Genomic DNA, 26,358 nt, shown 5'->3' on the forward strand with positions numbered 1-26,358 from the left:
GACAAGTTGATACTGGAAAGGCAAAGTCTGCTACAAGTACCACACATGAAGCTGCCCTCCGCCTGTGCCACGGGATAATCTCTGCTGATGCCTGCTTTGCTGGGCTGGCGTTAGCTTTGGAGCCTCAGAAACCACATGTCATCGCGGTGGCTAATTCCTGTGCACTGCCGGTGCTGCCATTTCCATCGATCGTCAGCTGGAGTTTCCCCACTTGCCGTGATTGATGTTGAGGGCTTTCATGTCTCAGATCATCAAGCAGATCCTTGGGAGGTGCAGCCAGCTGCCATCCTGTGCACATGCCCAAGACATTGAAACCTTCTTCAAATAGCGGCAGCATGTTGGGCCGAGAAAGGGCGGCTCTGTGGTGACTTTGTTTTTCCATGATGGGGAGATGCCGGCATTGGACTGGGGTGAGCACAGTAAGAAGTCTCACAACACCAGGTTAAAGTCCCAACAGGTTCATTTCAAATACTAGCTTTCGGAGCACTGCTCCTTCCTCCCACCTGAGGAAGGAGCAGTGCTCCGAAAGCTCGTGTTTGAAACGAACATGTTGGACTTTAACCTGATGTTGTAAGACTTCTTATTGTTTTTCCAGGTGAAGCTGAGGATGCTTCGCAGACACCAGAGTCCAGGTTTTGCTGGACACAGCATTGTGTTGAGGATACAGGCCTTGTAGATAAACAGCTTGGTCCTGTGGGCCAGTTTGTTGTTTTCCATTCCTGTTTTGTTGATCTGCTAAAATTTGCGGCTGCCTTCGCAATGAGTGTGCTGAACTCCATCGAGAGACAGATCATCTGCCACTGGAGGTCCAAAGAGGCAGAATTTGCTGACTGTTCCGTGGTGTGTTGTTGAGTTTGATGGCAGATGGAGACACAATACCGTGTTCCAATACTAGACACTAATGATGAAGGATGACGACGACAAAGGCATGGGACAGATGATCCATGAGCCTTTGGAACTGGGCAGATGATCCATGAGCCTTTGGAACTGGGCAGATGATCCATGAGCCTTTGGAACTGGGCAGATGATCCATGAGCCTTTGGAACTGGGCAGATGATCCATGAGCCTTTGGAACTGGGCAGATGGTCCATGAGCCTTTGGAACTGGGCAGATGATCTATGAGCCTTTGGAACTGGCCTTCTGTCCAGACAACTGGTGAAACACCAACAGTGTAGACAAGTTCTAGATCAGGACATGCCGCATTTTGGAATTGGCCTGCCGTGTTCACAGGATGTGCTGTTTCCCACCTGACGATGTGTGAAATGAAAATGAAAATCTCTTATTGTCACGAGTAGGCTTCAATGAAGTTACTGTGAAAAGCCCCTAGTCGCCACATTCCGGCGCCTGTCCGGGGAGGCTGATACGGGAATCGAACCGTGCTGCTGGCCTGCCTTGGTCTGCTTTAAAAGCCAGCAATTTTAGCTGAGTGAGCTAAACCAGCCCCTTCTTTTTTTTCGCGGCGTAGCCCCCACGGGCTCTCCATTGCCAGCGACGGCCGGGTATGGGCCCGAAGGTACATTCCGTCCATGTTGGCAGGGAAAATAGAGTCAGGAGGTCAGAGGAATGCCGGAGGGACAATGCCGCTTCAGATCAAGATCATCCACAGTCAGCATGATCTTCACCCGACCACAGCTTCAAAAGTGCAGAGAGTAGCAAACACAACTTACCTTGTTTTTGTGGATCTCAGAGGAAAAGATACCAATCAGAATAGGGACAAAGATGTAATCCTGTTTCACTCATTCTGGGTCTCAAAATTGTCTTCAGTGTTGGAGCCGGCAAACTGAATGGTGCCGTGCAGGTTATTTTGGAAGGACCATGTGGGAGCGCACAGTTTGGAAGGAGAGCCCATTTCCTACAGTCTCTGGTACAGGCCCATCCTGCTCATGGTGGCAAATGCTTCGACAAGATTTACAAAAGCAAGCTACAGTAATGTTTGCTATTCTCTGCACATGTCTTGAAGCTGACGTAGGGAGAAGATCATGCTCTGAAACCACACTCCCTCAATGCTATTCTGTTAGCTAGTTGATGGAGCCATGCAATCACTCTGGGTAAAGGCCTTCCCGGTGATGCCTGAACATATACCCCAGTAGTTTTGGCAACCCCCCAATCACCTTGGTTTTTGTGTTGATGGTTAACATCACGCACGTCTTGTGGGACAGAGCCTTCAATGAGGCACAGGGCGTGGTGTTCACGGATTGTATGGCAGGTGGGGCTGTCCATACCTGCAAGGTGCACAGAGGCAGCACTAAGAAAGAGGAAATAATGAAGATGTCCTATCCTGTTGGCACTGAATTTCCCGACAAACCTGTAACGTGGCCACTTTACCCAGATTACAAGAATGCGCAGAAACAGGCCACTCAGCTCAGAAGATTGATGCACAGCATTAACGTTCTCCCACTGGACCTTATCGCACCCTAGCCACAATTCTCCTAATGCTCTCTCTTTTATGCTCAGAGCTTCCCCTTAAACAGATCAATGTTATTCGCCTCAGCCACTCCAAGTGGTAGCGTGTTCCACATTCTCAACATATTGTTCTCTTGCATTTCTTACTGGGTGTGTTACCTCATATTAACGGCCCCTGGTTTTGCATTCCCCAACCCTTGTTTTTCAAGGGCTGCAGATAATGTGACAGTACAGGCTAACAATGTAGCCGTGCAGTGCCGACTGTGTTTGACAGAAATAATATTCCAGTTATTCACAGGCCCTTGTGGTGCTAACAGCAACCATTATACCCTACAACCCACCCACCTCGGGAGAACACATCATAGAGGTTACAAACACTCAAACACTTTCCAACCTAACCGAATCCACTAAGAGCGAATATTCACCAGTAAAGTGCTTCGAGTGCACTGTATCAGGCCAAACTCTCATCATTTAGCTCCATCAATAAACGACATTTGGCTTACTGAAGGGATTCACCAAAGAGCAAATTTTTCAGTGAAAAATAAAAGCTGCCGTGTGGAATGCAATGTGTGCACGAGTGGCAAAGGGAACTTCTGCAAACGAAAGTTAGTTGGGAAGCAGGATGACAAAAGGTAACTACAATATTAATACCCTCAATCGCACTGCTACATTCAACTGGTGCAAGTTCAGCCATGGATATGACCAGGGGAGAATGCCTCAGGTGTAAATGCAGAGAGTTCATATTCCACTGTGTACCAGGGTCCTATTTCCTTTGCACTGGGTGCCCGCACCAGCGCTTCTGACTAAATTCACCTCAATTACACTAAAAAGTGTGGTTGCAGAACAGAGTGACCCGTCTGCAATGTCTCCTCCGTGACCACGCTTGCTGTCGAGTCTGGAGCTCAATATTGCCAGCTATGTTATTCAAACTCCACGCATTGTCTCCTCGCTCCCGAGTGCTTACCCTCGGCTCTGTTAACATTCGGTGGTCTGAGATGTCACAAAGAGTCGTCAATTACAGAAACCAACAGTAGAGTTGCCGTCTTTGCTTGCATGTATTAATCATATGACCACCCACCCTGTTCCTGCACCCCAATCATTCATTTCACCAATAAAATATTTGAAGTGTGGTTTAAGATGGGTGTTAATAGTAAAATCATAGAAACACTACAGCGCAGAGGGAGGCCATCGAGCCTGCACCAACCCTCTGAAAGAGCACCCTACTCGGCCCACTCCTCCCAATACCCCACCTAACCTTTTGGACACTAAGGGGAAATTTTGCATGGCCAATCCACCTAACCTGCACATCTTTGGAATGTTTGAGGAAACCCATGCAGACACGGGGAGAACGTGCAGACTCCACACAGTCACCCAAAGCCGGAATGGAGCCCAGTTTCCCTGCCGCTGCGAGGCAGCAGCGCTAACCACTGTGCAGTGCGAAGTTAGCTTCTGAAACACAATGATGCACACAACACAGCAGATGTTGGAAACAGAAAATGCCGCTAACACATAGCAAGTTTGGCAGCACTTATAGAGAGAGAGAAACAGAGTAAATGTCCGAGGTTGATGCTGTTTCATCAGAACTAGAAGCCCAGGTTAATGCTCTGGGGACATGGATTCAAAGCCCACCAGGGCAGCTGCTGGACCTTTAGGGAAGGAAATCCGCACAGACAGTGACCCAAGCCGGGAATCGAACCCGAGACCCTGGCACCGTGACGCCCTACGATAGGATTCAGTGAAATGAGTGCAGAGAACGTGGAACAGTAACCCATGAGCAGCAGTGCAGGGCGCACAAATAATTGGCATCCTTCCATCTGCGGGAAATTATGGCAACGCAGCCTCAGAACTATGGGGAGGTCAGATAAGATCATCTGTATTTCTCATGATGGCTGGACAAGTTGATACTGGAAAGGCAAAGTCTGCCACAAGTACCACATATGAAGCTGCCCTCCGCCTGTGCCACGGGATAATCCCTTTAGGGAAGGAAATCCGCCGTCCTTACCCGGTCTGGACTACATGTGACTCCAGACCCATTGGCTTATTGAAAAATGTGGTTTACTCTTAACTGAACACTGAAATGGCCTAACGAGTGTAATTAGGGATGGGCAACTTATGCTGGCCCTCCCAGAACAGAACTTAAAGAAATGGCAATATTCTAAGTATTTTGATGCTAATTGCAGAAGGAAACACACCCTCCCTTTGCTTTCTGAGTGAATTCATCTAGAGTATGAGAGAGATAGCTTTTCGGCATCAATCATTTGCAAAATTCTCGCACCCAAGCAATTAAAGTGTTCCATATAATTGAAAACAAGAGTGTGGTTTAATGCCCCAATGAATTTCCGCTCGGGGCTGTCTGTACCAGTGCTTTGCTGATGAATCTTCAAATCCTAGAGGTGCCAGTGCATTCCTCCAAGATTGGCAACCCTACCAGACAATCTCAAAATCTGAAAGTGCTGGAAAAACTTAGTAGGGCTCTCTGACTCTTCTTCGAAGATGTGCTCGCATTGGATCGAAACGTTAACTCTTGTTTGTCTCGCCACAGAGGTTGCCAGGAATTAGACCTGCTGAGTTTTTCCAACAGTTTGTTTTATTGCAGATCTCCAGAACATGCCGTGTTTTTGCCGTTACTTCTACCTCTCAAGAAATCATGGACAGCACTGTCAGGGTTCAGAAGGAATCCTAGTTGTACAGAGAGTCACCCTGTGATGCAGTGGGGTAATTGTATGTCACCTTCCCCATCACCATTAATCTTACCAAAGGAAGATATACTGCCTTAGCTGGAGTGCAGAGCGAAGGTTCACTAGACTAATGCCTACATAAAGGAGATTTTGTTGACAGACCTATGCTCCCTAGAGTTTAGAAGAATGAGAGGTGATCTCATTGAAGTATATAAAATTCTTAGGAGGCGTGGCAGGGGAGGGGGCGGGGAAGGTCTATCTGTGAGAGGGTGGAGGGTAGGGGAGATTACATAACAAAAGATTTGATGATGCAACAGCCAATGCTTGTTGTACAGCGACAGGGACCCGAGTTCAATTCCCGGCTTGGGTCACTGTGCGGAGTCTGCACGTTCTCCCCGTGTCTGCGTGGGTTTCCTCCGGGCGCTCCGGTTTCCTCTCAAGTTCTGAAAGACGTGCTTGTTAGGTGAATTGGATATTCTGAATTCTCCCTCTGTGTACCCGAACAGGCGCCGGAATGTGGCTGCGGAGCGCTGGAAGGGGAGGACATGTGATGGTGTGTTTGGATGATCTATTGAATACGGAGGCTGCTGGGGTGGACGTTGAGAACAAGGGGAACACTCACGGTTCTGGGAGGGAGGGGAAGTGGTGAGAACAGCGGTGCATGAAATGAACTGGGAACGTTGGAGGGCCCCGTCAACCACGCTGGTGGGAAACTTCACAAAGAAAAAGGAAAACATGTCAGGAGCACGAGTATGGAGGCTACATCATCGGAACAATCATTGGATTGCAACAGAGAAACTGGAAGAATGGAACGGAGTCCTGACACAAAGTAGGGTGTGTTCAGTCACTGAGTGTTCAAGTCAGGGATAGGTAGATTTTTAGATACTAAGAGAGTCAAGGGATATGGAGATGATACAGGAAGCTGGAATTGAGACAGGTCAGCTATGATCCAATTCAATAGGTGTGGGGGACAAAAATCACTTAAACCAGTTCCTATTTCTTACACTCAAAGCTCAGAGTTTACATGGGCACCACTGGCCCGGGCAACAAGCTGGGCCCTATCTTTACTGAGCTCAAGGCTGGTGTGGTCCCAGAAACTCCAGAGATTTCCGGGCATTGTGCACCGTGTGAGAGGGGATTTGGTTACAAGGGCTGGATATTCCACAGAATCATTCCCAGATTCATGTGCCAGAGTGGTAACTTCCCAAAGCCCATTGGCACTGCTGGGAAGTCCATCTATGCCGATAAGTTTAAAGATGAGAATAAGGGTGCAGGAGCACGCAGAGGCTGGTATCTGGTTAATGGTCAATGCTGGACCAAGTACGAATGGATCCTAGTTCATTATCACTGCACAGACACCATGGTTGAATGGAAAGTATGTGGTACGGTTGTAGAGAGCTACGACCTGGTGAAGATGGGAGAAATTGGGTGACAGTGACAGCAAAACTAGTAGCACAGTTAGCATCATTAATTGTGGGCAGATGTGCCTGGAATTTGGATGAAATAAAACTTGATTGCTTGCAATTCCAAAAACAAAACTTTTAACCAACCAGCTCCAGCGATGTCAGCTTTTCCCCCCAAAACAAGTGAGCTCGCAGGGTCAAATATCAGGAAGAAGGCACCCAGGATATTTTTACTGACCCCCCCCCCCCCCCCCCCCCCCCCCCCCCCCCCCCCCCCCCCCCCCCAGGTTTCCCAGCATAAACCTGGAAGGAGTTTGCACAGGTCGCTCCACTTCTGGTTTCAACAATGAAATTGCACCAACAGGGACGTGTAACTGAAACGGATGGAAGCCAATAAGCAGTTGGACAAAGAAATTAATTCAAATGATCTGCATCAATAATTAAAAAGACAAAAGCTGTATCCAGGGAAAACATAAGACAGCCAGGAAAAAGTGCCCAGATGAATGGGAAAGTGACAGCAGGGCCTTCACGGCCTGCGCCTAGTCCGTGAAACTAAAGAGAACTTGAACACTATCCACATTTTTAAAAACTATAGAAGCCATGCCAGCTGCTCTCTGGTAAGATTATCTCTGCTGTATCCCTATTGGCCCAAGCTGAACATTCTGGTCTCCACCCCAGAGAATATAGTTACTTTTTTAAAATATATATATATATCGTTGAATCAAACGGTGAACAAATACTTCTCATTTGATCCTTGATGGGATTCTCAAACAGGCAGCAGAGGAGACTCAATCAAAGATGGGCCAAATCCTGTTTCTCACTCGGGGATTCTCTTTTTGGTGCTGGGCGTCGAGGAAGGATAGCTGGCTCAGGGAGCAGGAAAACTGCCCTGGCAGACAGCACCTCGGATTAATGCCTTGTGCGAAAGGTAACACCACCAACAATACATGACTACCTACATAACTCAGGTGTATCAGCCTAAATCAAGTGAGGCTCGAGAGTGGGGCGCAATCTGACTCATAGGACCTGGCAGTTTTCTGTCTGGCTCTGTGTAAATACAGCCATCTATCTGGAGTCAGTCTGGTTCTGTGGACAGTGAGATAGAGTTCAAACTGGAGTCAGATTGGTTCCGAGGATAGTGAAGTGCAGAGTTCGATCTGGAGGCTTTGAATAGAATCATAGAATCACCACAGTGCAGAAGGAGGCCATAAGGCCCATCAAGTCTGCACCGACCATCTGGAACAGCACCCTACCTAGGCCCACACCCCCACCCTATCCCCATTACCCCACCTAACATTTTGGACACCAAGGGGCAATTTAGCATGACCAATCCAACTAGCATGGACTGTGGGAGGAAACCAGAGGAAACCCATGCAGACACTGGGAGAGTGTGCAAACTCCACACAGGCAGTGACCCGAGGCCGGAATTGAACCCGGGTCCCTGGCGCTGTGAGGCAGCAGTGCTAACCACTGTGCCACCATGCCGCCCGATAACATTCAAACTGGAGTCAGTCTGGTTCTGTGAAGGATTGGAGTGTTTTGTGGCCACAATATTATAATTTAATCCAATAAATTTTGATTTTGTTTAATGATATTGAAAACAATAAATAAATTAACCTAATTAAGATTTAGATCTGGGCAGCACGGCGGCACAGTGGTTAGCACTGCTGCCTCACAGCGCCGAGGTCCCAGGTTCGATCCCGGCTCTGGGTCACAGTCTGTGTGGAGTTTGCACATTCTCGTCTTTGCGTGGGTATCACTCCCACAACCCAAAGATGTGCAGGGTAGGTGGATTGGCCACATCAAATTGCCCCTTAATTGGAAAAAAAAATTATTGGGTACTCTAAATTTATTTTATTTTTTTAAAAGAACCCATGGTCAGTGAGCATCAACGATAAGATCGTAGAATCAAAACAGGTTAAAGGGAAGCAACAGGGAGCTTATTTTTTGTTTTGTTTTTTAAATTTAGAGTACCCAATTCATTTTTTCCAATTAAGGGGCAATTGTAGAGTGTTCAATCCACCTACCCTGAACATCTTTGGGTTGTGGGGGTGAGACCCACGCAAACACGGGGACAATGTGCAAACTCCACACGGACAGTGACCCAGAGCCGGGATCGAACCTGGGACCTCGGCGTCGTGATGTTGCAGTGCTAACCACTGCGCCACCGTGCTGCCCTAACAGGGAGCTCATTCATGGTGTTATGGATCGTCATTTGTGAGAGCTATGATTTAACAACAGGAAGCAAAGAGAGTGCTGGAATCAAGTATGGACAAATGCAAGGCGAACTGTAGGTAATAGCACCTCATCAGTTTCTTCAAACCCTCAGGCAGCCGAGTCAGGCTCCTTGTGGAATACGGAATACACATTCTGATCACAGAGCAAGAGCACTGGTGAAGGACAGGTTTAGGGATCAAGAAATTGCTTTACAAAGAGGGCAGCCACAGGAAAGGGAGCTAATGTCTGCACATTGCACTGGGCTGGATGCTGCAATTCAATTAATCAGGGTCAATACAATGCAAGATTGAGAAACGACCATCCCGACAGCTTTCAGACCTGCAATGCCTCTGGTTAGTAACACTCTGTCAACAAGTCATTCAGTTGCAAAAACAATTGTTATAGAATTAGCATGCCAACGGGTAACTAGGAAATGGGCAACAAATGCAGCCTATCCAGTATCACCCATTCTCAAAATAAAACAAAATGGACTGAAGAGTCTTCCGCATTGAAACCAATCTTCTGACACGCAATGGAGGTGGAGTTCAGATTTCCAGTTATTGATACCAAAAATAAACCAGAAAATACCTCCAAAAATAATTCACAGCGTGATGTACTAATGGAGCAACAGGAGGGACAAAATCCGGTTTGCTGATCAAGTGACCCACACAAGATAACAATCTCCACACTTTATGCAAAGCGTCAGCCAAGTTATTTCCCTATTTCACAGGTAGTTTCGTCAAACGTAATGCTGTTACAACTATCGCTTGCAGGGGATAGAAATCCAACAGGAGTGTAATTCCATAGGCCTGGAGACAAGGGAAAATGGAGGAGTGAATGTTTTGATTTGATTGGTTGGCTGAGGCGACACGGTGGCGCAGTTCGATCCCAGCCCCGGGTCACTGTCAGTGTGGAGATTTGGGAAGGGGGTGGGGAGTGAATGTCACATCTTTCTCTGTTTACGATTCAGTTCCCCGCGCTCTCTGTACTCTGGAGGGCAGGCAAGGACCTATTTCCGAGTTATGGCATTAACATTCCCCAAGCGAGTGTCAGCAGGTCACCCACCGCCCAGACGGACGGCCCATCCCCTCATTCATCCTTTGGGGCAAGTCCAGAGACATATACCCAGAGGGGGAAGGGCTGGCATCACCCTGACACAAGAGCACAAGCCACAGTGACCTTCGCTCATCACCCCTCCCCCGGAGATACAGGAACATAAAACCTCCATGCATGCACGACCGACAGTGAATGATTATCGTATCCGAGATATTTCAGAGTTTGCAGAGTCAGCTCTGCCTTCCACATTTACAGATAGATATCCCCACACTATGGATTGGACCGACTGCAAGTAGCAGGGTGTTAAGTCAAAGCAAGACTGATCCTTGGCAAACACTCCCAATTTACCTCATGCCCGAGAGATTCTAATGGTGCAGCAGTTCCAGGAATAAACAGATCAATCTCCGTCTGAGGTGCAGGGCTAAAGTCAGCGAGTTCAGTCCGTAGGAGAAGAACAGTGTGAAAAATCAGATCATAACGTACAGTATAAACCCAAACTTATGTCATTCAATCATCACTGGGCACGGAGCAGCTCTCTGCGATTATATACTCCAACTGCATTCCTGGTGGTGCTGGGAACCAGTGACATTCCCACTTCCCAATACGTCTCTCATGATGATGCCCAGGGTCTTGCTTCCCAGGTGACAGAGGTGGGGACGGCCAACCCCTTCACCGACCAAGCAACTATCACTGCACAATGTCAAACACATCACGTTTCCTTGGGTCTATCTCGGCATACAGCAGCTGCAACATCAGTGTTGTTACTTGAAGAGATACGGCCCCGCTAATGGAAACAGCAGTCAGTGGGAGAGCCAGAAACAATTCATCAATGCCGAGAATAAACAGTGCTCTGGCAGCACACAGGCCAGAGTTCACGGCCTGGTGCTGTCTGCTTTATGGTCTGGCTGTCTCCACAGTGTCATTCCGAATTCAGAAACATCCAGTCCCCAGACAGCATTCTCTCTCTCCCTTTCCTTATTTCCAAAGGAGGATTTGTGCCGACGAACAGCACCCGAGGCAAAAAGCAGCTTCCCCCTCGACACTTCACTCCTACAATGAGCAGCCACCTCGCCACATAACGAGGTTGAAAAGACAGAAACCTTCCCAGCAATGTGGAAAACTGCTCAGGTATGTCCTGTACACAAATCCCACCCGGCCAATTACCGTCCCTTCAGTCTACTTATCAGTAAAGTGATGGAAGGGGTCAGCAAGAATGCTACCTGCTCATTGCTGCTCGGTTTGGTTCCGTCAGGATCACTCAGCTCCTGACCTCATTGCAGCCTTGGGTCAAACATGGACAAAAGAGCTGAACTCCAGAGGTGAGGTGAGAGTGACTGCCCTTGACATCAAAGGCAGCATTTGACTGAGTATGGCATCAAGGAGCCCCAGCAAAACTGGAGTCAACGGGAATCAGGGGGAAATCTCTCCACTGGTTGGAGTCATAGCGAGCTTTGTGAGATGGTTGCGATTGTTGGAGGTCAGTCAATTCAGCTTCAGCACATCACTACAGGAGTTCCTCAACCGAGTGTCCCAGGCCCGACTATCTTCAGCTGCTTCATCACTGACCTTCCTTGCATCATAACATCAAAAGTGAGGATGTTTGGGCGACATGGTCACGGACACTGCTGCCTCTCAGCGCCGAGGACCCAGATTCGATCCCGGCCCCATGTGGAGTTTGCACACCCTCCCCATGTCTGCGTGGGTCTCACCCCCACAACCCAACCATGCGCAGGGTAGGTGGATTGGCCATGCTAAATTGCCCTTTAATTGGAAAACTGTTTTTAAAAAGTGAGGATGTTCTATGATGATTGCGCGATGTTCAGCATCCTATTATTTAAAAAGGGAGGTATAGAGAAAATAGGGAATTATGGACCAGTCAGCCTGTCGTCAGTAGTGGGGAAAATACATTTAAGATTTAATGGCAGAGTGCAATGAAAACAGTGGCAGGATCGGACAGGGTCAGCATGGCTTTATGAAAGGGAAATAGTGTTCGATAAATCGACTGGAATTATTAGAGGTTAAAACGAGTAAAATTGATGAGGGGAAAAGAGTGGATGTGCTTTATTGGACTTTCAGAAGTTTTATAAACAAGGTCCCACATAAAGGGTTAGCGTGTAAGGTTAAAAAGCATGGGATTGGGGGGGCTAGTGTATTGCGATGGATAGAAAGCTGGTTGGCAAACAGGAAACAAAGAATAAGGTCTTTTTCCAAGTGGCAGGCAGTGACTTGTGGGGTACCACAGGGATCAGTGCTAGAACCCCAGCTACTCACAATATATATTAAGGACTTAGATGAAGGAACAAGGTGTCAAAACCTCCAAATTTGCAGATGACACAACGCTGGGTGGAAGGGTGAGCTGCGAGGAGGATGCAGAGATTTTTGGACAAGTTGAGTGAGTAGGCAAATATAATGTGGATAAATGTGAGGTTACCCACTTTGGTAGCAAAAAATAGGAAGGTGGATTGGTATTTGAATGGTTACAGATGGAGAGATGGGACTGTGCAATGAGACTTGGATGTCCTTGTACATCAGTCGCTGATAATAAGTATGCAGGTACAGCAAGTGACCTTCATAGCAAGAGGATTCAAGTACAGGAGCAGAGATGTCTTGCTGCAATTATACAGGGCCTTGGTGAGACCACACCAGGAATACTGCGTGCAGTATTGGTCTCCTTCTCAGAGGAAGGATGTTTTTGTTATGGAGAGAGAGCAGTAAAGGTTTACCAGACTGATTCCTGGGATGGCGGAAGTGAAGTATGAGGAGAGATTGAGTCATTTAGGGTTATAGTCGCTGGAGGTGAGAAGCATGAGGGGGAGGGGGATCGCATAGGTACCTATAAAATTCTAACAGAACTAGACAGTGTAGAATGTTCCTGATGGTGGTGGTGGTGGGTTGGGCAATAACAGATTACAGATTTGGATGATCAGTCATAATCATAATGAATGGTGGAGCAGACTGCAAGGGCCGAATGGCCTTCCCCTGCTCCTATTTCCTATGTTTCTATTTGTGGCTCCTCAGATACTGAAGCTGTCAATGTCCAAATGCGCCAAGAGCCGGACAATATTCAAGCTTGGGCTGATAAGTGGCAAGTAATATTCACACCACATAAGTGCCGGGCAATGACCACCTTCAACAAGAGAGGACCAGCCATTGTCCCTCGACATTCAAAGGCATGACCATTGCCGAATCCCCCACTATCAACAACCTGGGGTTACCATTGACCAGAAACGTAACCGGACTTGCCTTATAAATACCATGGCTACAAAACGAGATTAGAAACTAGGAATCCTGCAACAAAGGTGGTGCAGTGGTTAGCACTGCTGCCTCACAGCACCAGGGACACAGGTTCAATTCCGGCCTCGGGTGACTGTGTGGAGTCTGCACGTTCTCCCCGTGTCTGCGTGGGTTTCCTCCGGGTGCTCCGGTTTCCTCCCACGGTCCAAAGATGTGCAGGTTAGGTGGATTGGCCATGATAAATTGCCCCTTAGTGTTCAAAAGGTTAGGTGGAGTTACTGGGTTACGGGGATAGGATGGAGGCGTGTGCTTAAAATGAGTGCTCTTTCCAAGGGCCTCCCTTCGGCACTGTAAATTCTATAAATAATTCACCTCCTGACTCCTCAAAGTCCACAATCTACAAGACAAGTCAATGGGATGTGATGGAATGCACTCCCCTTTCCAGGATCAGTGCAGCTCCAACAGCACTCGAAGCTTGATACCATCCAGGACAAAGCAGCCCACTTGATTGGCACCCCATCTACAAACTTTCACTCCCACGACCTCCGATGCACAGTGGCAGCCATGTGTACCATTTACAAGATGCACTGCATGATCTCACCAAGGCTTCTTAGAATCACAACAGTGCAGAAGGAGGCCATTCGGCCTGCATTGACCCACCAAAGAGCACCCCATCCAGGCCCATGTCCCCATCCCATCCCCGTAACCCAGCAACTGAGCTGTTAGTTGGGGCAAACACTGACAGAGGAATGAAAATTACTTATCTTATTTCGAGCTGATTTTCCACACGTCAGTGAAACATACCGTGTCTCGGACATTCTTTCCAGAGAAACAACACTGAAATCTAATTCCATCCACTTGTGCCTTTTAAGAAGCTGTAAATATGGAGACTCAGTCCCATAAAGCAGCAATTCAGCTGCTTTTGTGATGCCAGCTGATGGCTTAATGTCGGTTTGGATATTGGGGAGATGGGGGCAACGCAGTGGCGCAGTGGAATTTTTAAAAAAGGATATTGGGGAGATCCCCACTGTTCTTCAGTGCACCTGAGAGAGGAAACGGGATCTTGGTTTCAGGTCCTCAATCAGAAGTTGGAACCTCCAACATTGCAGCAGTCCCTCGGTTATTACATTGGAGTCCCGGCCTAGATTTTGAGCTGGATCAAATGTAGAGTGGCTCAGGAGGTAAGAGTGAGCTCAGGCTGACCCTTGCCCTTGTAGTTCCCGCATGAGATTGGGCTGGTTGGGGGGGAGGGGGTGCAATCACATGGGATAGTGGAGGAACCCAGGACTCCAAATATTGCTACTCTGGCTCTGGACAAAGTGCTTGACATCATCTGCGAATGCAGCTGTGGATTGGTCCCAAAACAGGGCGACGCTGGTAAACAGCTAGAGACTGAAAGATTAGACTCAAACTATCAGCACAGTGCCCTTACAAGAAAACGTTATACCAACATTATACTCATTTCCCCAGCAACGCCACATTATCCCAGGCCTGGAATTACAACACAAGTCAGGTTGCAGCAAGGTCCAAAGCTGAAACACCTTTCCATCTTCTCTCCACAGATGCAGATTGGACCACTGAATATCTCCCAAGCGTGTTAAGTTTCAGCTTTGCAGCGCTGATTCTATTTTGCTTTCTGTTTAAACCAAGTCCATGAGGCAAGGCACTGCATGTCGTGCAGCATAATGACACCCCATCAGCACCATCAGAAAGAAGCAATCAGCTTGCTTGCTCCCAATTTAGTTCTCCACAGCAGCACATTCTGCATTAATATTTCACACCTCATACTCAGGAGTCGCTATTGGGTCAGGTCACCGCATTCAGAGAGGGGAAACTCTACCTTTCAGTCCTAACGGCACAGCATCAGTCACAGGCCAGGCAATCGGAATCGTTTGGAGCATTGAGAAGCCGGCAGCAATGGGTCACCTGTAAATCTGATCAAACAGACTCACAATCCAACGCTTCCCAGCTGATCACAGCCCTGCATCCCTCTCACTTGAGAAGCTTCATGGCGGCAACAATAGAACAGCAGCAGACGTCAGGCTCCACCAGGCTGCGCGGATTAATTAAACCAAACTCTAACCACCCCCCATGGTGATTTCCACAGAGTCAACAAGATGCACATCCTCATTTTGCGAGGTCAGGTGGGATTAAGTGTCAACCATTACAATGGCACAGGGAGTCAATCCCTCTGGACAAGCTGAAGCGTTTAAAGGGTAATTTGCACCATTGGGACCACCCTTGTATGAAACAACACACGGCGCTGTAAATTCAAACACGCCTTGGGTCATTTCTCCCCTCTCTATTTTTCTGATGTTACATGGTCAGGTAAATGACAGCCTGGTGAAGAGGGCATGCACGGTGCGGACCCACTGCCCAGTTAGAGGTCTTGGCACTGAGTATTAAGTCAGCTCCCGCACGCATCATGCAACATCCCCACAGTGTGCTCCTCGCAGTCACTTTCCCTAATGTTAAAAATAAGTGCGCGTTAACACAGCAAAAAGCGGCAACTATAAATGAATGCTGATAATTCATTACAAACATGCTGTAAGGGGTCCTGAAGTTTGGCTGACTCTTCAATAGATTGCTCAGGAGGTCATTGGCTGGTCGATATGCACAATGGGTCTTGGAATTGATTTGTCACTGCACGAAAGACAGGAGATTTGTCAATCGGACCTCTTCCTACGAGATCAGATTAACAAGCACCAATCTCATTACTACATTGGGATATCGCAAAGCATTCAAAACCACCACTGTTCTTACCTTCTCAGTTTTGATCTTCTTCAGTGGGCGACACTCGCTCTCAACTTCCTCGGACTCGGACTTAATTCCCAGCAGGTTGGAGATGGTGTTGCTATCCACTGGTGCGCTTCCTAAATCCAGCACTTGGCCTGTAGTGCCATCGGGACAGCTTGCGCCCGGGGCACATTCAAACGCGCCGCCCTTTGACCCTGCCGCCAACCCCAGCTGTTGTGCAGCAATCGGATCATTCCCGGGAGGTGGCTGCCCACCTCCGCTGCTCTCACTTTTATCCTTTTTACTTTTGCTCGATCCACCCTCCTTCTCCTTCTTCGATCCGGCTCCATTCCGGACAGTCTTTGGGCCCTTTTCCGACCCTTTGGATGTGCTGTTTGAAGACGCCAGGCCGCTGGGATTCGTCATATCGCCAGACCGGCCCTGAATCTCCTTCTTCCCATTTCCCGATTCTCCCACTGTGTACAGGGAAGCAGCAGACACAGATTTACCTCCGTCCTTTGCATTCTTGCTCCTTTTCGACTTCGATTTGCTCTCCTTGGCTTGAGGTGCTTGAACTGGCGTGACAAACTTGATATTCTCTGGCAGAGCTGCCACCGCGCTTGGCACCGGGATGCTGCCATCTTTTGACCCCGACATTTCCATTTTCTGCTGGTCCTTTTCCAAGTCTGCATCCAAGTCAATGATTAAATTCCCAACTCCGATATCCCACTCATCCCCACTGTCGTAGGCATCAACAGCATTCGAATCCACACCTTTCCCAGCTGAACTGCTGCTGCTTAAGGACATCTTAGATTCACCTTCCTTGTGAAAAGACCCCTTTCTCTTCTCGGTGGCCGTGGACAAGTGCCGGAGTGTTAGGTTTTTATCGCAGGGTCCTCAGAACTTCTCCTCCGACGTGAGTGCATCATCGCCTGGAAAAGGTAAGAAATTGTGCATTAGACACAGAGCAACTGGGATGCGAATGGACAGAAAGATTACCTGACACTGAGCTGCCAAAGCACTGACGGACACAGAAATTACACGATGCCAACCCCACCAGACACCAAAACACAGGAAAAACCACTCAGAATCCACCAGCACCAGGCAGTGATGGGAAAATAACAAGAGGATGGCCAGAGACAGAAATATCAAGACAATTACGAACAAAAGAAGTTGGCAGGCTGCACACTTCATGAGGCAGACTGAAGAATGGAAAGAATTTATTTCACTCCAAAACCACATGCATATTTTAACTGCAATAAAGCCAGAGCACCTTTTCCACAAAGGTTGCAAATGTCCCACAAACATTTACCAATAAGACAGGTTGGCGGATATCAGGGTTGAAGACCGTGCCAAGAGAAAACTGCCACACAAACAAAATCACTTGCCCTTCGAGCAGCTCGGATTCTCCACAGCTGAAACAGTGCCCCAGCGCTTTAGAACATTGGGGGGGGGGGGGCATTAACTCGAGGAAAATCCAAAATCCAGTTAACTCTCCCCTGGCTTGCCTTCACCTTCTAACTCCCTGCCCACCTCGCCCTCAATGGAGACCATAGTGCACAGCTCTTTGCCCCTCACTCCAGCATTAAAAAGCATCCATAGGCTATTGAAAGCCATTCACCACGTCTTTAGTGAAAAATGCAAGTCGATTGGAACTCTTGTTATTTACCTGTTGTTGTACACTCCCCTTTTTGATCTCCTGGACATTAACTGACTTGTCCTCTCCAATCCTTTCTTTATCCGGTCTCAACTCTTCCACTTCTCACAAAGATTAACGCCCAGAACATTAACCCAGCTTTCTCTGATGTAGTTCGACGTGCTGTGCTTGTGCACCATTTTGCAATCTTCCCAAAGCAGCCACCCACGTGACGTTTTCTCAATTATCTTGGGAGGGGGTGGAACGAAACCACCTTCCCTCACATTAAAAGGGTGGGGTAGAGCCCAGAGAGCAGGCAGTATATCTGGAAAAACCAAGCATGAACAGGTGGGAAGGCATTCCTTGTTCCTATGTTCTCAAGCTTTAACAAGAGGCTTTAATCTATAGCATGGACAACTCGCTCACTCCAAGCAGGCTAGGGTGGTATTCCAAGTTCCAAGACAGGTGGGAAAACATTGCGGAAGATTAAAGCAAATTACTGCGGATGCGGGAATCTGAAACAACAACAGAAAATACTGGAAACTCTCAGCAGGGCTGACAGCATCTGTGGCTAGAGAACGGAGCTAACGTTTCGAGTCTGGGTGACTCTCCGTCGAGAGCTCTGGTGGAGAGTTACCCAGACTCGAAACATCAGCTCCGTTCTCTCGCCACAGATGCTGTCAGACCTGCTGAGATTTTCCAGCATTTTCTGTTTTTGGTGAAGGCATTTTACAAACTTGCTAGATACAGAAAAGGGGCCTTATCGCATCATCAGGATGCTCCCAAAGTGCTTTATACAAACGGATTACTTTTGAAGCACAGTTAATGTTATGCAAACAAACGCAACGCCATATTGTATACACTGCAAATAAACTTGTTTTGGGGGAAGCAAAAGATTTGGCCAGGACATCAGGAGAACTCCCTGTTCTTTTTAAACAGTGCCGTGGGATATTTAACCTCCACCTGATCAAACAGACAACATGATATGATTGTCTCATCCCAACAACAGCGGCACTCAAGCATCAGCTTCGATTAAGGTTGGGTTTGGGCCCAGAACCTTCAGACTGGGAAATGGAATTTCTCCATGTTACACGGTGCTGGCACAGTCGAACTGTCAATGTTCAAGTCTGCTCCACTTAACCTTTAATTTGCAATCACCTTTTTCTGTCTCCATTCTATGTCATCAACTTATTTTAATATATATTCTAATCACAGTTATCAGGGACCATGAGCTGACAATTTCATAGCTGTGCACAGTGGTTAGCACAGTTGCTGCACAGCTCCAGGGTCCCAGGTTCGATTCCCGGCTTGGGTGACTGTCTGTGTGGAGTCTGCACATTCTCCCCGTGTCTGCGTGTGTGCAATTTAGCATGGCCAATCCACCTAACCTGCACATCTTTGGACTCTGGAAGGAAGCCGGAGCACCCGGAGGAAACCCACGCAAACACAGGGAGAACATGCAAGCTCCACCCACACAGACAGTCACCCAAGTCTGGAATTGAACACGGGTCCCTGGCACTGTGAGGCAGCAATGCTAACCACTGTGCCATCGTGACGCACCTTGAATGAATACCGATCAAGCGGGGTGCTTTATCATGGGTGGTGCCAACCTTCTCAGTGTTGTTGGAGGGCTACTCATCCAAGCATGTGGAGAGTCTTGGGCCTTGTAGATGGTGGACTGGCTTTTGACCGGGGGGGGCTTTTGATGTTGAAAATCTGCAAAGTGAGTTAAGTTCTTCCTACCTACTCTATCTCAACACTTCATAATTTTATACACCTCAATTAAATTGGCCCTCAGCGTTGCGGAGGTGCAGCTAATAACATCCCGAATATGTATGTATATCCTGGCACGCTTAAGGAAACCAGGAAGGACACTTGCGGAACACCGACTGTTAAACAGCAAAGGAGTTTTACAAGACAGGGGGAAACCGATTTGGCAATCATCTCAAAAAAGGGTAACATTTGACACAGGCAGATACCAGGCCATAAAACCAAATAACAGTAAGAGGTACAAAAACAAAACAGAAGCTATCAAATGAAGAAATATAAGAAATAGAAATGCACGTCAGAACTCAAATTGCCTTTCTTATGCCAAAATAAAATAATTTGAAGTAGTCAGCGTTTGACTGACAGAAACAAACCAGCTTCGTTATGGAAATCAAACATGACAAATCTCTGACATGCTGAAGATGAAGTAAATTATGCGTCGCTTCATGGCTAACTGCCCCATGAAAGGCTTCCAATTAAGTTAAAATCCCAGGAAGTTAGGTGCGGAACTGGTTTTGAAGCTGGTTACAAAATAAAGGAATTTTTTTTTTTATAAATTTAGATTAGCCAATTATTTTTTCCAATTAAGGGGCAATTTAGCGTGGCCAATCCACCTACTCTGCACATTTTTGGGTTGTGGGGGTGAAACCCACGCAGACACGGGGAGAATGTGCAAACTCCACACGGACGGTGACCCAGAGCCGGGTTCGAACCTGGGACCTCAGCGCCGTGAGGCGGTTGTGCTAACCACTAGGCCGCCGTGCTGCCCTAAAATAAAGGAATTAAGAGTTCTCGCAGTGTGCACCATTTCCATTCTATCTGGTATGTGCAGAAGATGAAATTTCATGTCGTGATGCCATCCAGAAACAAGCTCCATAAACCAAAATCTTCTGATTTAAAAAAAGTCACAAACTGATGGTTCCGTCTCCTGATATCAGGAAAGGCTGAATATCGTGTGGTCCAGGACCTCAACGTCTTTAGCATTCAGATTACAGCTGCGCAAAGCTCAGGGGCCGGAAGATGGGTCAACTCTGCAGACAAGGTTGAGTAATTCCATCTCTTTGAAACTCCCACTCCACAGGAACAATATAACAGCCCATCCTCCACAATTCCTGGCCTCAGCAGTTTTGCTTTCTTGTCTCATGGGCGCTGCCCAGTCTTGTGACACATTTGAAAACATAACCATTTCATTCCAGACACCCACTATTAGAAACATCTCCGTAGGAAGAAACTATTTTGTTCCCAAGTATTTGCTTCTGCAATCTTGTGGGACTTGGGAATGTGTGTGTGCCACGAACGAGTCACTTGTATCATCCGGTCACCAATCATATGACCCAATTTTTAATAATCTTTCTAATAATCGTTATTACTGTCACAAGTAGGCTTACATTAACACTGCAATGAAGTTACTGGGAAAATTCCCTAGTCCCCACAGTCTGGCGCCTGTTCGGGTACACAGAGGGAGAATTCAGAATGTCCAATTCACCTAACGAGCACGTATTTCGGGACTTGTGGGAGAAACCCGGAGGAAACCCACAACAACATGGGGAGAACGTGCAGACTCCGCAGAGACAGTGACCCAAGCGCAATTTACAAAATAGGACCCATTAACAATAATCTATACAGCAGCCCTTTAAGTTAGTAAAATGTCACAAGGCACTTCAAAGGAATGCTATCACCAAATTTGATAGCAAGCCACATAAACAGATGATAGGACAGCTGACCAAAGGTTTCACCAAAGAGGTAGGTTTCCCGAAGCATCGAAAAGGAGACAGGGACAGAGAGGGGGCGAGGGGGAGATTTACGAGTTCGGCAGCTAAAGGCACAGGCACCCATAGTGGAGAAAAGGATTAGCATTGCTGCCTCACAGCGTCAGGGACCCTGGTTCGATTCTGGCCTTGTGTGACTTTATGTGGAGTTTGCACGTTCTCCCAGTGTCTGTGTGGGTTTCCTCTGGGTGCTCCAGATTCCTCCCACAGTCCAAAGACGCGTAGATTAGCCACGCTAAAATTGCCCCTTAGTGTCCCAGGATGTGCAGGTTAGGTGGGGTTACGGTGAAAGGAGTGGGTCTAGGTACGGTGCTCTTTTAGAACGTCGGAGGAGATTCAATGGGTCGAATGGCCTCCTTTTGCACTGTAGGGAGTCTAAGATGCCACAATTTGTTGATAGGGTTACCGGGCCGGTGAAGGTTATAATCTGCTTTATTTAAAAGACCTTAGAGAGACTGGTTCAGCAATGAGCATTGCGTCCAGTTCTGGGTGCCATACTTCAGGAAGGATGTGAGGACCTGAGACAGGGCTCAGAAACGATGCACAAGAATGGTTCCAGGGGTGAGGAATTTCAGCTCCGTGGACAGGTTGCATGAGAAAAGGTTGAGAGGAGATTTGATTGCCTTGTTCAAAGTCAGGAGAGGCCCGGGCAGGGTAGATAGGGAGCAACTGTCCACAGCAGTGGAAGGATTGGGGCCCCGGAGGGCGCAGAGTTACGGCAATTGGCAAAGGAAGCAATGACATTTCCATACAGCGAGTGGTTAGGCCCTGGAATGCGCTGTCAAGAGTGTGTGGTGAGGGCAGGGTGAGGCTGACAACAGGGAACTGAATCATGATGAGAAAAGGAAAACAATTGCAGGGTTACAGGGGAAAGGCAACTGATTGAACTGCTTCTTCAGAGGGCAGAGACAGACAGGACATAAGGAGTGGCCTCCTTTTGATTTGCAGTCATTCTATATGGGGGGGCTGACAATAATAATCTTTATTAGTGTCACAAGTAGGCTTACATTAAACACTGCAATGAAGTTACTGTGAAAAGCCCCTAGTCGCCACACTCCGGCGCCTGTCGGGTACACAGAGGGAGAACTCAAAGAACAATACAGCACAGGAACAGGCCCTTTGGCCCTCCAAAGCTGCACCAGTCATGTTTTGGCCAAAACACTTAGGACTTCCTTGTGCCGTATCCCTCTAGAAATTCAGAATGGCCAATTCACCCAACAAGCACGTCTTTCGGGACTTGAGGGAGGAAACCGGAGCAGCCGGAGGAAACCCACACAGACACGGGGAGAACGTGCAGACTCCGCACAGACAATGACCCAAGCTGGCAATCGAACCTGGGACCCTGGAGCTGTGAAGCAACAGTGCTAACTACCGTGCTGCCCTATCCAAATAGGTAGAAAAAGGAGGTGAAATACAATAACGACAAATGTAAAATCCACACATGGTAAAGGAAACGTAGGCCACAAATACTCCAGGCAAGACATTAGAATGAGCAGAGGGGAAGAGCTGACAGTCCACTAAGATATAACATGTCCAACCAATACTGAACAGCAAACAACAGAACCCATTACTTAGAACCACACAGATTCAGCAGGCCATTCAGCCCGACTAAAGTATGCTGGCGGTAACACTGCACACAAGTCTCTTTCCACTCCGCTCTCACATCCCTCGATTCCAGTCTCTCTCTCTCCTGTGCGCATCAAGTCAACCATTCAATACGTCAACACTCTTGGACTCAACCATTCCATGTGAGCTCATCCTTCAAAATTTTAAAGACATCTATTAGGTTTCCTCTTAGTCTTATCTTGCCCAGTGATAAGGGACCCCAATCTGCTCAGTATTCTCTCTCAATTCTGGGAATAGCTTTGTAAGTGGTAATGTCACTGGACGAGTAATCCAGAGGCCCAGGCTAATGCCTTGTGGGCACGGGTTCAAATCCCACCACGGCAGCAGGTGAAATTTTAATTCCACCGATAAATCATAATGGTGAGCAAGAAACTGTCTTCGATTGCTGGACAAACCCATCTGGTTCACGAATTTTCCTTTCTGGAAGGAAATCTGCCGTCCTTTCCTGACCTATATGTGTCTCTAGACCCACAGCAATGTGGCTGATTCTTTTTTTAATTGGGGGTAATTTCGCATGTCCAAATCACCTCCACTGTACATCTTTGAGTTGTGGGGGTGAGACCCACGCAGACACGGGGGGGAACGTGCAAACTCCACGCGGACAGTGATCCGGGGCCGAGATCAAACCCGGTCCTCGGCGCCGTGAGGCGGCAGTGCTAACCACTGCACCACCGTGCCAGCCAATGTGGTTGACTCTGAACTGCCCTCTGGAGTAGCCAAGCAAACCATTCAGTTCAAGGGCAATTAGGGGTGGGCAACAAACACATGCCAGTGATGCAGAAGAATAAAGAATAGGAATCTAACTGACGGTTGAAATGATGATCATTCTGGAAGGATGTACCTAGGTGGGCTAAATGACTTTCTTTACCTGTAATTACCTGGATCTGGATAATTCAAACCTCACGATGCGACGAAACAGCAAAGATCTACACTTTGTTATTTCCATCTAACATTACAGTGTACACATGTATAAATTAATCATGTCTACCTGAAGATCAGTCCAGGTATTGTTGCCAATAGTTACGAGTGGGTATTGTAGCTGCACTCCAGTTAAAACGCACATGAAGGGTTTTTAAGTTATTCAGCTGGAAAGCAATCAGCTGTTGAACAATCACTCAGTCAGCAAACCATGTTAATGTGCACCAAGGCTCCCTCGGTTTGAACCTCAGGTCTAACCCTAACCTCATGTCAGATTTACAGCCCAGCAGCCAAAGGAGACATCACAACCAGGTGATGGGGTTGAATTTGATGAAAGGCTAGTGTCCCAAACCTCTATCCCATCCTCACTGTGAACAGCTGATAACAGTGAGAGGATCACCCAGAGTTGGCAAAAACCAAAAATATACTTACAGAAACATTGAGAATTGGAAACCTGAATGATGGGCAACTTGGGCGAATCCATTTCTCCATTAATTAGGGTAGCATTGGAGGGTGGCATGATGGGGCAGTGGTTCGCATTGCGGCCTCATGGCGCCAGGGACCCGGGTTCGATCCCAGCCTTGGGTCACTGTCCGCTGTCTCACCCCCACAACCCAAAGATGTGCAGGGTAGGTGAATTGGCCACGCTAAATTGCCCCTTAATCAGGGGAAAAATGAATTGTGCACTCTAAATTTGTTTAAAAATGAGGGCAGAATGAAAATCAATTGGTTTCGATTCGGAGTATTCTACACAATGTTATATTGAGGCAGCAAGTGGTTTCAATATATCGTTTGCCGGGGTAACACAGAATGACAATAACATGTCCAAGGCCACAGATCCTCACATGGCTACTTTTCCAAATCAGGAAGGTAGGTGCTTCCCCCCCAGAGAACAGCCCATTCAGACTGCAATATTGTACACTTCCCAGCTCCTGGAACAACAGACACACAGAGGGTGCATATCCAACCTTTCAAAGAGAGAGGAGAGACTATAGGGAGGCAAATGATTTCAGCGAGGGAAGCCAAAAAGCAACTGAAATAAATATTTATAAGATCGGTCTCCTCCAGAAGGTTAAGTCTGTAACAAACTGGGCTGACGAGGCCCATGTTAAATGCCAGAGCAGAGCCTGGCCCAGAATTAAAGGTGCCAGCCAAACACTGCTGATCTGCAACAAAGATCCTCTGAGTTACAACCTTCGTGCCAAGAGCAATCCTGCAGAATCAGGCCATTCAGCCCAACTACATCATGCTCCTTTATCTAACCCAATCAGGCTTCCATTATTCCTGTAGACGGATCATTTAGATCCAAAACGTTAACTCGGTTTCTCTCTCCACAGATGCTGCAAGTTTATCCAGCATTTTCTATTTTTAGTTCAGATTTCCAGTACTTGCAGTATTTTGTTTTCCTACAGCTAGTCCTTTCTTATCATAGAATTTGCTGTGCAGAAGGAGGCCATTCGGCCCATCGAGTTTGCACCTGCCCTTGGAAAGAGCACCCCATTTAAGCCAACCACTCAACCCAGCTACGCCACCCAACCGTTTTGGTCACGGAGGGTAATTTATCATGGCCAATCCACCTAACCTGCTCATCTTTGGATTGTGGGAGGGAACCAGAGCACCCGGAGGAAGCCCACGCAGACATAGGGAGAACGTGCAGACTCCACACACACACAGCGGCCCAAGCCGGGAATCGTACCTGGGACCCTGGAACTATGAAACGTCAGGGCTAACCACTATGCTACCATGCCGCCTCTTTTGCAAGTTTCCTGTTAAACGCATCTACACGATTCCAACCACTTCAAATCTCTAGTTTCTCCTCAATTTCCTGTTTGATTTATTAAGGCTATCTTATATTGAATGCTATTAGATTTTGCCTCCTCCACAAATCCTCTACCCGGTTCAGCCATCCCATACCCTTCAAGACCTCGATCGGGTCACAACCTCTGTTTTGTACTGGAAAAGGCACCATTCGTCTGTTCAATCTTTACTGGTGGGTAAAAGCTCTTGAGTTCTTGTACCACCCACGTTAAATTGTTGGTTAAATCGTTTTCGCACCTTCCCCACTGTCTCGATTTCAGTTTTTTTCCCTCATTTTAATTTTCCAATTAAGGGGAAATTTAGCGTGGCCAATCCATCTACCCTGCACATCTTTGGGTTGTGGGGGTGAGACCCACGCAGATACAGGGAGAATTTTCAAACGCCACACGGACAGTGACCCACGGGCAGGATCGCTCAATTTCCTTTATAGAGCAGAACTCTGCACAGGAAGATACTTTAACCCATTGGACAGAGTGAGAGCGGGAGCAGAAAGAGCCGAGTGAGGCAAAGAGGACATTGAGAAAGTACTACTCTCCCCCAGGAGCTAACTTCGTCTTTCTGGAACTTTTGAGAGCCACATCATCAATTTTATGCCAATAATTTCATTACACCCCCAATGAGACAAAAAAAATCACAGAATTCCACAGGAGCAAACCCTTCTTTATGCTGCTGCATTTCAAACCCTACCTCATGTCTACATACAATCTTCACCCAACCATACACTATCCTCAGGTAATGCTAAGCACATATCGAACACAAAGCAGCCAAATCTCACTGCAAGACATGGGTACAAATCAAACACCCAGACACCACAGCAGAGAAACAGGCATCACAAAGAGATGTTACGAATGAATGAGGAGATGAAGGGTTGAGCGGCTGCGACAAGGAGAGCTGGAAGTGGATTATATTTATCTGCAATTAGCACTAAGACTTCAACAAGGAAAATTTTCATAAAATACCGAAATGGAGCAGCGATTAAGAGGAGTGCCATTTGAACTTTGCATGCTCATTAACTGCTAAAAATTGCTTTTAAAGAAATTGCTCCAGGCATTATCCATGGTCAGCTGATCAATATAAACACGTGTGCATGCACTCAC

The 26,358-nt window shown here is 47.4% G+C and overlaps 1 protein-coding gene across 9 annotated transcripts in view; it reads right to left on the reverse strand.

Moving 5' to 3' along the window:
• The window catches only part of LOC119956851 (zinc finger protein 609-like), a 201,607-nt gene that overhangs the window by 162,316 nt on the left and 12,933 nt on the right, over positions 1–26,358 (reverse strand). For 8 of the 9 annotated variants that reach the window (XM_038784353.1, XM_038784354.1, XM_038784349.1 and 5 more), the window contains exon 2: positions 15,755–16,659. In XM_038784353.1, the coding sequence (XP_038640281.1) occupies positions 15,755–16,534 (780 nt within the window). In that variant the 5' untranslated portion in view covers positions 16,535–16,659. Of the gene's footprint in view, positions 1–15,754; positions 16,660–17,396; positions 17,420–26,358 lie in introns of those variants that run through there. The other variant, XM_038784347.1, reaches the window with a different exon arrangement.

This window comes from Scyliorhinus canicula, chromosome 24 (assembly GCF_902713615.1).
Source record: "Scyliorhinus canicula chromosome 24, sScyCan1.1, whole genome shotgun sequence".
In the NCBI taxonomy this organism is placed as follows: Eukaryota; Metazoa; Chordata; class Chondrichthyes; order Carcharhiniformes; family Scyliorhinidae; genus Scyliorhinus; species Scyliorhinus canicula.